This window comes from Hippopotamus amphibius, chromosome 4 (assembly GCF_030028045.1).
Source record: "Hippopotamus amphibius kiboko isolate mHipAmp2 chromosome 4, mHipAmp2.hap2, whole genome shotgun sequence".
NCBI classification, from domain to species: Eukaryota; Metazoa; Chordata; class Mammalia; order Artiodactyla; family Hippopotamidae; genus Hippopotamus; species Hippopotamus amphibius.
This window is the reverse complement of record NC_080189.1, coordinates 177,438,739-177,454,584: the sequence shown is the minus strand read 5'-3', so window position 1 is coordinate 177,454,584 and position 15,846 is coordinate 177,438,739. Positions and strand designations below refer to the sequence as shown.

General features: G+C 35.6%; 1 protein-coding gene across 8 annotated transcripts in view; it reads right to left on the bottom strand.

The window, feature by feature from the left end:
* Nucleotides 1–15,846, bottom strand: part of PPP4R4 (protein phosphatase 4 regulatory subunit 4) — a 106,489-nt gene that overhangs the window by 40,985 nt on the left and 49,658 nt on the right. For 5 of the 8 annotated variants that reach the window (XR_009053350.1, XM_057733453.1, XM_057733454.1 and 2 more), the window contains exons 4-5: nt 1,945–2,092; nt 1,376–1,449 (exon numbers count right to left, since the gene is read on the bottom strand). Coding sequence is in view for 7 of the 8 variants with exons in the window: in XM_057733453.1 (XP_057589436.1) it covers nt 1,376–1,449; nt 1,945–2,092 (222 nt within the window). In the remaining variant the exon portion in view is untranslated. Of the gene's footprint in view, nt 1–1,375; nt 1,450–1,944; nt 2,093–6,794; nt 6,818–7,702; nt 8,028–8,133; nt 8,238–15,846 lie in introns of those variants that run through there. The other 3 variants (XM_057733457.1, XM_057733458.1, XM_057733459.1) reach the window with 3 other exon arrangements.

Below are 15,846 nucleotides of genomic sequence, written 5' to 3'. Positions count from 1 at the left end.
TTCTATGACTCTAATCAAAGGGTCAACTTTTTTCCTCTCAACATAGTAGCCAGCAATACTGAATGCATAATGATAATTTGAAAGTCAAAGACGTGAAATAAGAGGCATATTTTAAAATCTTTGAAAATCTTAAAAATCACATGTTAAATAATATATGGCATTCTAGAGTAAAAACTGCATTCTACTATTCATCACTAATCAAAAAAGTATAAATATGTCAACATTACATTCAATATTTAAATATGCATAATCATCTAGATGTTTCCTATCAAGTATACAAACACCCTTATAACTGGATAAATCTTCCCATTTTCAAGTAAATGTTTTGGCACTGAGATAGGACCATAATCTGTACAAGGGCAAAGAAAGGTCAATAACATTTAATGAAATCCACAGAGGATATTTCATTGACTGATAACTTTTTTTCAACAGAACACATCTGAAAGGAAATTCATATAGAAATAATGTTCAAAGAATGAAAAATCATTTCTTTAGAGAATAAATCTCCTAATTTTCCTGTTCGCTCATCTGAATTTGCTAAAACTTTTAGAGAGGGTCTATTGAACAATATTGAAATTAAAAAGCAAAAAAAAATTGGTAACATTATATGAAACAAATATAGCAAAGGACTGGCAACCTTGGTAGATAAATAGCACATAAAAATAGTAATCAAAGGATATGATCAGACAACTCGAAGAGAACAGAGGTAAAATGTAATAATATATGAGAAAATATTCAACAACATAATAATAAAAAAGCCCAACTAAAATGTAATTCCATTTTTGGCCCATCAAATTTAACTGGAATGCTATTGCTGATAAAAGTCCAGGGAAACAGGCATTTTCACATATTACTAGTCAAGAGCCTTAAGAATATTAATGCCCTCTGACCCAGTAATTTCACTTTTTTGTAAGTTAGAGTTAAGGAAATTATCTGAAAAACAGGAAAAGTTCTACAGAGATGTTCATTATTGCCTTATTTTGATAATAAAACACTGAAAACAGGCTTAAATATTTAAAAGTAAAATATTTGTAGCTACTACCAAATGAGTAATATAAGGGAATAATAAGGAAAATAATGCTAAATGAAAAACAACCACATATAAATTCAATATGATCACTAACATGGCAAATAGCACCATGTACAGGGAAAATCTGAAATGAAAATACATCAGGATATTCAAAGTAGCTAAGTATGGGACCATGATTTTTCTTCCTTCTATATTCTGTACTACTCAAATTTTCTATAATGACTATGTGCTGCTTTCAGAGTAGGAAATAACTTCATTCTTTTTTAAAATACCATTTTTATCAAAAACAAAAAGCTTAGAGTGACTTAAATATTGGAATTTACACACACACAAAAAAAGTATTACCTCATGCCTTAGGGTTTCTTTGGGCAATACTTCTATCACAGACAGAAGAGTTTCCAGCCATGCATTGCTGACACCTGATTGAAAAAGATAAAACATGCCAACTTAACCATCCCACTTACACATTCAGCTTCAACTTAGCCATTAATATTTACAATAGTATTTAATAGTAAAATGGCAATAATTATTTTTATTACTATCATAAGAAGTTTCTCTGTTTTTCTGTCTTAGCCAATATCTGGAAAACATTTATATTTTTAAAAATAATATTGAGGAGTATGCATTTTTCTTGTATGTAATACTATAACATAAATGTTGTAAAAGAAACAAATCTAAGAAGAAAGTATAAATCCTAACATGAACTAACGGGTCTTCAGGCTTCAATGGCACTGACTTCTGTGGTTTTTGTAAGAAAACAGCCATTGCTCGTTTTGATCACACCAAATATCAACTCTAAGGCAGCACGGTCTCATTCAATTATGGCCTCATTCAGACTAACATAATTCAAACAGCATCAGCGACATACAAGAAACAGTAAGTACATATACGATTAAGCATCCCAAGCCTCTGACCTGCATCCCTGTGCTCCAGATGTAGTAGAATGACTTGGAGGAAGGAGTGGGCATATGTATGGATTGACACTGATTCTTCCTGTAGAATGGTCAAAAACGATACCGCAGCTGTTAACTGCATTTCCACGCCTGCAACATGCAGGGCTTCCTGTATAATCAGAAAGAGTGTGCTATTACATAGATGAGAGATCAGAAATTATAATTTTTTAAAAATCCAAGGTCATAGAAACCAGTCATAGTCCACAAAATAACTATATATGACCTTTAAAGATATATACTTCCTCTTATTACTTTAAGATAATTATATTAATCTGCTCTTGATTGTTTAACTCATTAGACCACATAAAGAGTGTGTGTGTGTGTGTGTGTGTGTGCACGTGTGTGTATTCAAAATATATATATATATTTTTTGGCCATGCGGGATCTAAGTTCCCCAAACAGGGATGGAACCCGTGCCACCTGCACTGGAAGCACGGAGTCTTAACCAATGAACCACCAGAATAGTCCCTAGACCACATAAAGTTTAAACATCTTAGGAATTTATAAAATAACACTCCATTGCTTTACTGCATAAAAATTTTAAAAAGTACATAAACATTTAGATAATAGAATAGGCATTTTTAATAGATCTCAATTTCTGTTTTGCTATTTGTATTATACAGTTTGTCATCCCACCTAGAACAATGTTAAAGCTCAGACAATCACATGTGTTTTTATTATTTGTATTTCTGCTTCAAAAAATAAATATTATGCATTCTGCTATAAAAAAGGAATACACTTAAGATTGTGCAAATGTATTTTTCCCTTTAAACAAGTGACAAGAACACAAATTACTATGAAGTAAACTGTGTTTTAAAAAAGGAATTTTTTAAAATATAAGAATGTTTTTAAAAATTATATTCATAGCCATCTCCACTCACCTTTTAAAGTCAAAGCCTACATAAGAATAGTTTAACACATCAAAGAGTCAAACAAAAACCTATCTTTCGTATAAACGTCATCAAACATATCACCTATACTTCTCTAGAAGACTGTGTGGGTGTGTATACTGTAAAGGTAGCTAAAAGTATTACTTTGTTTAATCAATTGTGGCAACTACTGGAATTTCCCCTGTATGCCTATTTACAACTAAAATAGTAAAGTAGATAGAACAATGTGGAACTTGCAACCATAAAACAAAGTTTCATATCTGTGATCTTAGGAAAATTAGTCTTTCTGCATTATTTCCTAATATACAAAATATAAATTACGGCTTCATCTTCTTAGAGATTTGATTTAAATCATTTAAATAGGACTTTTATGACTTACCAACTTGTGCAAACTGAGCGTTTACATAATGACCACTCTACATCCAACTGTCTCCTCTCCCCACCCTTGGATATCTCACAGGAATGTCACCACCTGAACTGACCTCTCCCCTACTCCTCCTCCCATCTTCTTCAACTCAGTAAACAATAAATGACAACTCTGCCCTGCCAGCTTTCAACTCAAAAACTTCGGGGTCATCCTTTACTCCTCTCAGTCTCCAACTTTCCATAATCAAATGACCAGTCAATCCTGATCCAAAATCTGACCACCTATCACCTCCACCACTGCCACTCTGATCCAAGCCACCGTCATCTCCAGGCTGAACTACTCCAATAACCTGCTAGCTAGTCCCTGATTCTATCACTGCCCCTCTATTATCTATTCTCCACAGCAGCCAAAGAGATTCTTGTTAAAACGTCAGATCATGAATACAGATGCAAAAATCCTCAACAAAATACTAGCTAACTGAATCCAACAGCACATTAAAAAGATCATACACAAAAACAAATGATTGAACCTGGTGTACCCCCAAAAAAAAAATCAAAAAAAAAAAAAAAAAAAAAGATCATACACCATGATCAAGTGGGGTTTATCCCTGGGATGCAAGGACTCTTCAATATATGCAAATCAATCAATGTGATGCATCATATCAACAAATGGAAGGATAAAAACCATATGATCATCTCAATAGATGCAGAAAAAGCTTTTGACAAAATTCAACATCCATTTATGATAAAAACTCTCCAGAAAATGAGCATAGAAGGAAATTACCTCAACATAATAAAAGCCACATACAAGAAACCAAAAGCCAACATCATTCTAAACGGTGAAAAACTGAAAGCATTCCCTCTAAGAACAGGAACAAGACAAGGGTGCCCATTCTCAACCATTATTATTCAACATAGTTTTGGAAGTGTTAGCCACAGCAATCAGAGAAGAAAATGAAATAAAAGGAATCCAAATTGGAAAAGAAGTAAAACTGTCACTCTTTGCAGATGACATGATATTATACATAGAAAACCCTAAAGGCTCTCCCAGAAGACTGCTGGCACTAATCGATGAATTTAGTAAAGTAGCAGGATACAAAATTAATGTGCAGAAATCTCTAGCATTCCTAAACACTAACAACAAAAGAGCAGGGAGAGAAATTAAGGAAACTCTCCCATTTACCATCGCAACAAAAAGAATAAAATACCTAGGAATAAACCTGCCTAAGGAGGCAAAAGACCTGTATGCAGAAAACTATAAGACACTGATGAAAGAAATCAAAGATGATACAAACAGATGGAAGGACATACCATGTTCTTGGATTGGAAGAATCAACATTGTGAAAATGACTATCCTGCCCAAAGCAATTTACAGATTCAATGCAATCCCGATCAAATTACCAATGGCATTTCTCATAGAACTAGAAAAAGAAATCTTACAATTTGTACAGAAATGCAAAAGACCCCGAACAGCCAAAGCAATCTTGAGAAGGAAAGATAGAGTTGGTGGAATTAGGCTTCCTGACTTCAAACTATACTACGAGGCCACAGTGATCAAGACAGTATGGTACTGGCACAAAAATAGAAACGAAGATCAATGGAACAGAACAGAGAACCCAGAGGTAAACCCAAGCACATATGGGCACCTTATCTTTGACAAAGGAGGCACGAGTATACAATGGAAAAGACAGCCTCTTCAATAAGTGGTGCTGGGAACACTGCACAGCAACATGTAAAAGAATGAAATTAGAACACTTCCTAACACCATACACAGGAATAAACTCCAAGTGGATTAAAGACCTACATGTAAGGCCAGACACTATGAGACTCTTAGAGGAAAACACAGGCAGAACACTCTATGACATACATCAAAGTAAGATCCTTTTTGACCCACCACCTAGAATCATGGAAATAAAATCAAGAATAAACAAATGGGACCTCATGAAACTTAAAAGCTTTTGCACAGTGAAAGAAACCATAAACAAGTCAAGAAAACCCTCAGAATGGGAGAAAATACTTGCCAACAAAGCAACGGACAAAGGATTAACCTCCAAAATATACAAGCAGCTCATGCAGCTTAATACCAAAAAAGCAAATAACCCAATCCACAAATGGGCAGAAGACCTAAATAGACATTTCTCCAAAGAAGACATACAGATGACCAACAAACACATGAAAAGATGCCCAACATCACTTTCATTAGAGAAATGCAAGTCAAAGCCACAATGAGGTATCACCTCACACTGGTCAGAAAGGCCATCATCAAAACATCTAGAAACAATAAATGTTGGAGAGGGTGTGGAGAAAAGGGAACTCCCCTGCACTGTTAATGGGAATGTAAGCTGGTACAGCCACTATGGAAAACAGTTCGGAGGTTCCTTAAAAAACTACAAATAGAACTACCACATGATCCAGTAATCCCGCTACTGGGCATATACCCAGAGAAAATCATAATCCAAAAAGAAACATGTACCATAATGTTCATTGCAGCACTATTTACAATAGCCAGGACATGGAAGCAACCTAAATGCCCATCAACAGATGAATGGATAAAGAAGATGTGGCATAGATATACAATGGAATATTACTCAGCCATAAAAAGGAATGAAATGGAGCTATATGTAATGAGGTGGGTAGACCTAGAGTGTGTCATATAGAGTAAAGTAAGCCAGAAAGAGAAAAACAAATACTGTATACTAACTCATATATACGGAATCTAAAAAAAAAAAAAAAAGGTACTGATGAACCCAGTGACAAGACAAGAATAAGGATGCAGATGCAGAGAATGGACTGGAGGACACAGGGTTGGGGGGCGGGGGGCGAAAGGGAAGGGGACGAAGTGAGAGAGTAGCATAGACATATATACACTACCAACTGTAAAATAGATAGCTAGTGGGAAGTTGTTGTATAACAAAGGGAGATCAACTCAATGATGGGTGATGCTTTAGAGGGCCAGGACAGGGAGGGTGGGAGGGAGTCGTAGGAGGGAGGGGATATATGTATAAATACAGCTGATTCACTTTGCTGTACCTCAAAAGCTGGTACAAGAGTGTAAAGTAACTATATTCCAATAAAGTGCTTAAAAAATAAAATAAAATAAAATATGGAAGGCAAAAAAAAAAAAAAAAAAGTCAGATCATGTCACTTCTTTGCTCCAAACTCTTCAGTGGCTTTCCAACCCACTCAGAGGAAAAGTCAAAACCTTTTCAATGACTTACAAAGATCTGTTCCCAATTCCTGCTCCTGCCAGATTTCCACATGGTTGGCTCCCTGATCTCTTTCAAGCCTCTATTCTAACATCACCTTTTCAATAAGCCCTTCCCTGATGACCCTATTTTAAACAGAAAGCCACCCCCTCTCCCCAGCCCTCACCATGACCCGATGGGTTTACATCTCCATTATCCAACATACAACACATTCATCTGTTTATGCTATGTCTCCCACATCTGGAACATAAGCTTCATGACTGCATGACTTTTCGTCAGTTTTGTTCACTACTGTGTCCCCATGGCAAGCATTCAGTAAGTAATTGCCAGATGACTGAATATCTCTTACCCTTTCACCTAAACTCTCTGCTCTTGACGCTCTCTCCCTTCACACACTTTTTCCACATCTCCTAAAAGGTGGCTTCAAGAGATTTTGAAGTGAGTCCTAAAGATTAGGGATTGGTAGAATTAGACACAAGGCAAAGCAAAAATGGATCACATAGAAATGCATCCTCAATTCTCTTTCGAGCGTGTCAATGAGGAGATATTCATGCCATCTTCCACCCCAGTGTCTCTGTAACCGTGATTCAGACCAGGTACCCGGAGTCCTTGATTCAGTGCAGTGGGACCACTGCCAGTCATCGTACTAGAAGACAACATATGTCATTCCACAGCAGAAGGAACAGACTCAGAGCTGTCAAGTATTTTGCTGAAGGCCAGCAAGCTTGTAATTGGCACCTCTAAGACTTAACGCTCTGTTTGCCTGATGCTGAAGCCAAGGACTGAATTCTCCCTCACAGTGTCTGCATTTCCAGTCACCGTTTATTAAGGCGTACCTTACATCCACCCTGAGATCTGGCAGTGGCTCTGCTGTGGCAGATGCTTATGCGGGGTTAATTCCCAGAAAACTGATCACATATTAGGGTGGCTGATTTGTGTTGTGTTTTGTTTTAAACTTTTGTATCACACACACAAATGACATTTTACAAGTTTTTTCAACCAACAGTCAATTATGTATCTTAAGAGTTCCTGGCTGGAAAGAAAAAGAGAAGGAACGATAAGGCACAAAGCAGAGCAGCAACTGGTCTCTGAAATCAACCCTCCCACATCCCTCGGTTTCACTTTTTCCAAAACAAACACTTGTCCCGCACTAACAATTTTGGATTTGGAAAACGCTTTTAGAAGATTTGATGTGGCCGGGATACATCACTTACAGGTTTCAGAAGGCACAGCTTTTATTTAGAAACAGAAGGCACTTTGCAAAGAAATATTTAAATAAATTGTGAGGGCCACAATGTGCATTCCAGTTCACATGAGTCTGTTGTTTTAAGTTCCAAGAGATGTAATTCTGCCCCTCTTAAAGTCATTAAAGTCCTGGGTTTTGTACATATGGAAACTTTATGCAAAGGAAGAACAGGAGAAGCTCTCCAACTTCATTTCTTCTTACTGTATTACTTAGTCTTGACTCCCGCAGCAACATTTGCCCCAACTATTTTGCATTTAAGTTTCGAAAAATCCTCAAGTCTTATCAGGATTTGGGTTTTTCTCTTGTTGTGCTGACTTCAACATCTGGGACTGTCCACTGTTAAGAAACCAGCACAGACTAAGAGATTTTATCACTGCTAAAATTCAATTGATTTCTAAACATATTTTTCTGAAACATAATACAATAAGAGTTTGATACTTACCAGTTAGTGTTGTCCTCCACAGAGTCACACCCTCTGAACAAACATAGTTGAGCTCCACACTGCCTGGGTAAATAAGTGTGCATCCTCATGGGCCTTGGAAGACACTGAAAAGTAAATTCCTCTATTGCTTAAGTGTATGCCTTAATGCCAGTTACTGTTCCTTTTACATACTATCGTACGGCTGGCATTCCAACTTGAATTCCTCAAAAATGAAATGACATTTTATAAATAAGTTAATGGTACATTTCCAAATTTAAAAAAGATTCCCACTCAAGGAAGGCAAATGTACTAGACGCTCTGTATTTAAATTCATTCTTTAGTTAGCATGAATGCATTTTGTAAAACAACATAATATAGTCCTTACAGAGAGGGAAACCGCTGTCTCCAATAAACCCACATTACAATGCCTCAAGAAGATCTTTCTTTTTACAATATACAACATAGAGAAGCATAAATAAATCACTGGCTTACTCCAAAAGAGCAAATATTTGGGGTTCACACATTTGGAAACTAAACTTATTAAATAAAACTGGTAAACATATCTACCATAAATAGCACTGGTTATAGGTAAAGGAATTCTAAAATTACAAAGTATCTTTGTATATTTTTAGAGATAACATCACAGGTTATTTTGAAATTAAATAATATGGATTTAAATACTAAAATATGAAAAACCTAGGACATATAAAGTATCTGGGGTTTTGAGGGTCGTAAATGTGGGAATTTTTAGTACCTAACATTAATAGTGAACAACTCTTTTCACTATACAATGATACTACTTATAAAAGACTTTACAGCTGAGTTAAATATGAATAACTGGAACATGCTAACTCTAAAATACCATTAACAATTAACTACAGTATCTCTTTCTTTTCCCTATCACTGGCTGCCACGTTCCACGCTTAAGTAAAGGTTGGAAAGAACTAGCTGAGAGCACTGAAAATCAAAATCTGAGAGGCAGAAAGGGGAAATAGAGTGGAGGCAGAGACAGGAATAAAAATGGTGTGCTTTACCCTTCTTTTAATCTGTGTTTCAGTGATTAGCAAGGTTCACGGGGAGGTACACATAAAACATCCCAAAGATCTCTTTCCAAAAACAAAATACCAATACCAATAGTAACGATCATGTGACTACTGCAAATGTGCAATGAAGTATCCGGCCGTGCAAAATCACGAGGACACCAGAAGAAATCAATACATTTCAAGACCCTGGTTTTGAAGCTGAACTTTGAGCCGGACGACTGCCAGGTCGGTTTTACACATAGTAAATTAGAATCATAGATAATTTCATAATTTAGCCTTGAAATGTAAATCAACAGTACTTGAAAACACTGCAAAGAAAGGATGTGCTTATCAAAGAAGTAACTATTTAATGCACACAAGAGCTATAAGTAACCATTCAAATGATCCACTTTGGTCATATTTAATTAAACTTTTTGAAAAAATTATAAACTGTTTCCTGGTGGATGGGGGAGGCAGCACTGGAAAGTATGGCAAATTTCTATAAGCAAGTGATGCTCTCTTTCCTCTCTAGTTGGTCATGGCACTTTTCCCTTCTATCCTCATCTCTCTCTAAAGTAGCCCAATGAAAATCTAATCTGATAATATAACTTTAATTTCACTCACAGCTATTTATTAAGTACCAACATCACTAAGGATTCTGGGAAGCTGGAGGAAAGTCAAAGACATGGTTCCCTATCTTTGAGGGATTTCTATTGATTATATACATTCAAATACTGAACAGAGATCCATGTAGTTACATTCGAGGCACTGTGCTAGGAGCTGGAGACTTAGCAATGAGGAGGACTAGCAATGTACCTGCTCATCCTGTAATTAACAGTGCAGTAAAATCTAAGGATAAGAAGTACAGGGGGCCATAGAGCATCTGCAGGGTGAGCTCATCTCCTCTGAGGAAAGAGGATCAATGAGAAGTGACAACTGACCTGTGTGAAGAGAAAGAGATAACTAGACAAAAGTTAGGACAAAGGAAGGTAGGAAAGCAAGAGGAGTAGGAAGGCACTGAGGAGTGAGGAGGAGCATGACAGGTCCGAGTTGCTGAGAGGAGGTCAGTGTGCCTGGAGAAAAGAGTGAGAGGAGGGACGGAGGCTAGTGAAACAGATAGTGCCCAAATTACACAGGGCCTTAGATACATTCAGCAAAAGAATATTCAAACTGTAGTTTTAAATGCTTTGAAATAACATGCTGATTATAAAGTTGAAAATGATAAGAAACGAGGGGGGATGGATTGGGAGGGAGGTAGTGTGAGGATCCCTTAGGAACTTACTACATTTATCTGAGCAAACCCTCATAATAGTCTGGACTAGGGTGGAGGTAGTGTTGCTGGAGAGAAGGAGATGGATTCAAGAAATATTCATGACATAAAACCAACAGGACTGTATAAACAAGTAGTACAAGAATAGGCGGTATCAAGGATGACTCCCAAAATCTGGCTTGAAAGCCAGGTGGATAACAAGGTTACCCATTAGGGTAGGGGACACTGGAGGAAGCCCAGATGTCGGGAGAAAGTACCAGGAGCTCAGTTTTGGACTCGTTAACTTTGAGATGCCTTTATGGCATCCAAGTAGAGATTACAAACAGAGAATTGTATATACAGTTCTGATACTCCGAAAAGATCTGCTATAAATAAGAATATAGAATAGATAAAATTTATATAGATGATATTTAAAGCCAAGGCTGTTGTGGATAAGACTGCCTACAAAGCAAATGTAGACCAAAAGTGGAGATCTGCTACTGCAAAACAATTTCATCCCAAGAAAAAAAAAGGGTGCTGAAGAACTCAAAGTTTAAAAAAGAGATCCCTCACAAGTGTTTTGGCACGGTATTTAATTTTAGGTTCTGGATTATTCCTAACACATCATTAGAAAACAATCAGTTGATCTGTGTAGGGGTAGAGGTGATAACAGGGTATATGCAAGTATATAAAAAGAAATTATTTGGGGTTAATATTGTTCTGAGATTAAATTAAGAAGGAAAAAATAAAAAGAAAGGGAACTTCCTCTTTCAGTAACGGCAGACTAGGTAATTCTAATCAGCTCTCCTGCTGAGGATAATTTAAAAAGCTGGACAGTATATAAAAATCATCTACACAAAGGCATACAGAAACTAACAAGGTAGTGAAAACAATTACTCATCCAAGATCTAAGAGACCATGGAAATCCAGAAAGGTAAGCATATAATCTGGGGCCTGTTTTTCCCCTGGGGGAATTTGCTGATTCTGGAAAAGGCTCCTGGGAGGCTGAAAACTTAAGCAGCCTTTTGGACAGCCTTAAGCCCCCTGGGATAGGACAAGGGTTATCCTGAAGCAGCCCAGCCTTTGCAGAGAGAGCAGCCCAGTTTCAAGTCATCCAATACATGAAACTGGATTAAGTTAGGCTTGACAGCTAGTGCAATTAAGTGGCTGTCAGAAGAAAAAATATTCCTTTCTAGGAGAAGATATTACCCTAGGTCTCAAACTATTTCTACAAATAATTTTTCAAAGACAAAACCAAGCACACAATCAATAATATCCAGGCACCCGAAGAGATAGTATGAATGAGAACCAGCAGATGTGAAAGGAAATAGAAAAGTGCCAAAAGGAGCCTCAGGTATTGGTGTTATCCAATACATACCTGGTTCAAAAGAATAAAAGATACAACTGAGAATTTTAACAGAAAAATCAAAGATTTTTTTTAAAAAGGATATGGCAGATTTTTTAAAGAGCTAAATAGTCCAGACCAGAAAAATAAAACAATCAAAAGCAGCTTAGACACAGATGAATTAGTGAACTGAAACACAGGTCAGGATAAAACACTCAGGATGAATCACAAAGAGAAAAGGATGGAAAAGAAGATAAAAGACATAGACGATACTATGAAAAGGTCAAATATATGTGAAACTGGAGTCCTTGAAGGAGAGAAAAGATTAAGCAGAGTATTACTTTAAAAAAAAATGTCTGAGAATTTTCCCCAACTGACAAAGTAAGCCACAGATTCAAGAAGCCATACACATATGCTAGAAAGAAACCTCCATATAGGTAGTGTAAAATCCTGTTCATAAAACATCTATTTACAAACAACCCAATCGAAAAATGGGCGGAAGATCTAAATAGACATTTCTCCAAAGACAACATACAGATGGCCAAAAAGCAAATGAAAAGATGTTCAACATCACTAATTATTAGAGACATGCAAATCAAAACTACAATGAGGTATCACCTCACACCAGTTAGGATGGCCATCACCAAAAAATCTACAAACAATAAATGCTGGAGAGGGTGTGAAGAAAAGGGAACCCTCCTGTACTGCTGGTGGGAATGCAAATGGTATAGCCACTATGGAGAACAGTATAGAGATTCCTTTAAAAACTAAAAATACAGCTACATATCCAGCATTCCCACTCCTGGGCATATATCCAGAGAAAGCCATAATTCAACAGGATACCTGTACCCCAATGTTCACTGCAGCACTATTTACAATAGCCAGGACATGAAAGCAACCTAAATGTCCATTGACAAAGGAAAGGATAAAGAGGATGTGGTACATATGTACAATGAAATATTACTCAGCCATAAAAAAGAACAAAATAATGCCATTTGCAGCAACATGGATGGACCTAGAGATTGTCATACTGAGTGAAGTAAGTCAGACAGAGAAAGGCAAATATCATATGATATCGCTTATATGTGGGATCTAAGAAAAATGGTACAAATGAACCTATTTACAAAACAGAAACTGAGTCACAGGAGTACAAAACAAATTTATGGTTGCCAAAGAAAGGGGAGAAGCAATAAATTGGGAGATTGGAATTAACATACAAACACTACTCCATATAAAATATAAAAGAATCTACTGTAAAGCACAGGGAACTCTATTCAGTACTCTGTAATGACCTATATGAGAATAGAATCTAAAAAAGAGTAGATATATGTGTATGTATAACTGACTCACTTTGCTGTATAGCAGAAACTAACACAACACTGTAAATCAACTATATTCCAATAAAAAATTAATTGAAAAAATTCAATGTGAAATACATTTTCAGGCCAAAAAAGAAAAACAGAATTTGTCACTAGCAGATTTGTACAAGGGTACACAAGGGTGTACAAATACTAAAGGGTATAATTCTTCAGGCAGAAGAAAAATTATTCCAAATGGAAATAATGCAGGCAAAAAAAATTTACAAATATGTGGGTAAATCTAAATAAATATTGATTATATAAAACAATAATATCTGTGAGGCTTGAAATACATAAATAATTACAATATCTGACAACAATAACACATAATCCTCTTATTTAAGAGGATTAAATGGAGCTCTTGTATTATCAGAAAGACAGTAAAAATACCAATGAACATTAAACTCTGGTAATGTGTCTTTGCTATAATCTCTAAGGTCACCAACAAAAGTAAAGTAAAAGAGAGTTCCAAGCTAACAGGAGGGGGAAGAAAATAAAGTAATAAAACCACTTTGTTAATTCAAAAAAAGGAAATAAATGACAAAAAAGAAACACCAAAGAGAAAAAGCAAATAAACAGTAAGATAATATCTGCAATTAAATGTAAATGGATGAAATGTTCTAATTAAAACAGTCAGGTTGGATCAAAAATAAAACCCAATCATGTTGTTTACAAAATTAATCTAAAACATTAAGATAAACCAGAGTGGAAGAAGATATTTCAATACATAACCAAGAAAAGACATGGATTCAGAATATATAAAGATTAGTTTGTATTCCATCATATGGATATACCACAATTTGTTTATCCATTCACCTGTTGATGGGCATGTGGATTATTTTTAGTTTGGGCTATTACAAATAGCATTGCAATAAGCAATCATATATAAGTCCCTATATGAAAACTTGCTTTAATTTCTCTTAATCCTTAGAAGTGAAGTGGTTGGGTGATTCAACAGGCTTACATTTAAACTTCTGAGAAACTGCCAAACTGTTTTCCTAAGTGGTTGTACCACTTTATTGATACACTTCCACCAATAGTATATGAGAGTTTGAGTTGCTCCACATTCTTGTCTACACTTGGTACTATCAGGGTTTTTTTAGTACATATATTCTAACAGGTGTATAAATTTATTTGCATTTATCTAATGACTAATGATACTGAACATCTGTTTATTGGCTATCTACAAATCTTTGGTGAAGTATTAGTTTAAATTTTTTGCCTTTTTTAAATTGGGTTATTTTATTATTGTCTTGAGAGTTCTCTGTGTATTGTGAACACATATCCTTTATCACATATATGATTTGTATTTTCTCCCATTCTATGACTTGTTTTTTCACTCTCTTAACTGTCTCCTGAAGAGAAGTTTTACACCTTCATGAAATCAAATTTATCAAACTTTTCTTCTATAGATCATGCTTTTAGTGTCATATGTAAGAAATCTTTGTCTAACCCAAGGTCACAAAGATATGCTCTTATGTTTTCTTCTAGAAGTTTTTATGATTTTAGTTTTCAACCCTCAAGTTTATGATCTATTTGGGGTTAACTTTTGCATATGACTCAAAGTATGGACTTTCTTCTCAATTGACCTAGCACTATTTGTTGAAAAGACTATCCTCTCTGTACTGAATTGCCTCTATATCTGCATTAAAAATCAACTGGGAATGTATCTATGAGGTTTTTTAAAAAACTTTCTGTGTGTCCCATTGATTCATCTTTATACCAATATTCTTAGTCTTAATTGCTATGCTGTATATTATTTCTGAAAATCAGGTAACAGAAGTCCTCTTTCTCTTTTTCAAAATTATTCTGGCTGTTCCAAGTCCTCTGCATTTTGATATGAATTTTAGAATTCACTTATTTTCTACAACGGGAAAAAACCCTGACTTTTTGGAATTTTTAGTATTTTGCATTAAATATATAGACTTATCTGAGAGCTGACATAATAACATTGAGTCTTTTGATCCACGAATGTGATGCATCTTTCCATTCACTTAGTTCTTCTAATATTTCTCTCATCAATGTTCATAGTTTTCAGTATACAGGTCTTAACACATTTATCAGATTTACCCCTAAGTATTACATATTTTGTTTAAGAAAAACTTCAATTTCCAATTACTTACTACTAATGTGTAGAAGTACTATTTGTGTATTTATCTTGTATCCTGCAATCTTTCCATACTCAGTAGTTCTAAGTATTTTTCTTTTGTAGATTGCTACATAGAAGATAATGTTATCTGACAGAAAAACACATCTTATTTCTTCCTCTGCAATGTTGATGCCTTTCACTTCTTTTTTGTTGCCTTACTGCAGTGGTTAGAATACCTAGCAGTGTTGAACGAATGCAGTAAGGACTGTACACTCTTGGCTTGTTCCTGATCCTAGGGGAAAACATTCAGTCTTTGACCTTTAAGTATGATGTTATCTGCAGGTTTCTCACAGAGGAAGTTTCTATCTGTTCCTAGTATGCTGAAGTTTGGGGCTTTTTTCTCGAGGAATGATGTTGGATTTTGTCAAATGCTTTTCCTAAATCTACTGGGATGATCGGATGGTGGTATTTTGTTTTGTTTTAGTTTGCTGATATGATGACTTATATTGATTAGATTTTGAATTTTAAACCAACCCTAAGTTACTGTGATAAACCATGACTGGTCATGATGTATTCTCTCTTTTACATGTTGCTGAACTTGATCTGCTGTTTTTCAAAAGATGTTTGCATCTAAGTTCATGAGGGATAGGCATCTATAGTTTTTTTTTTTT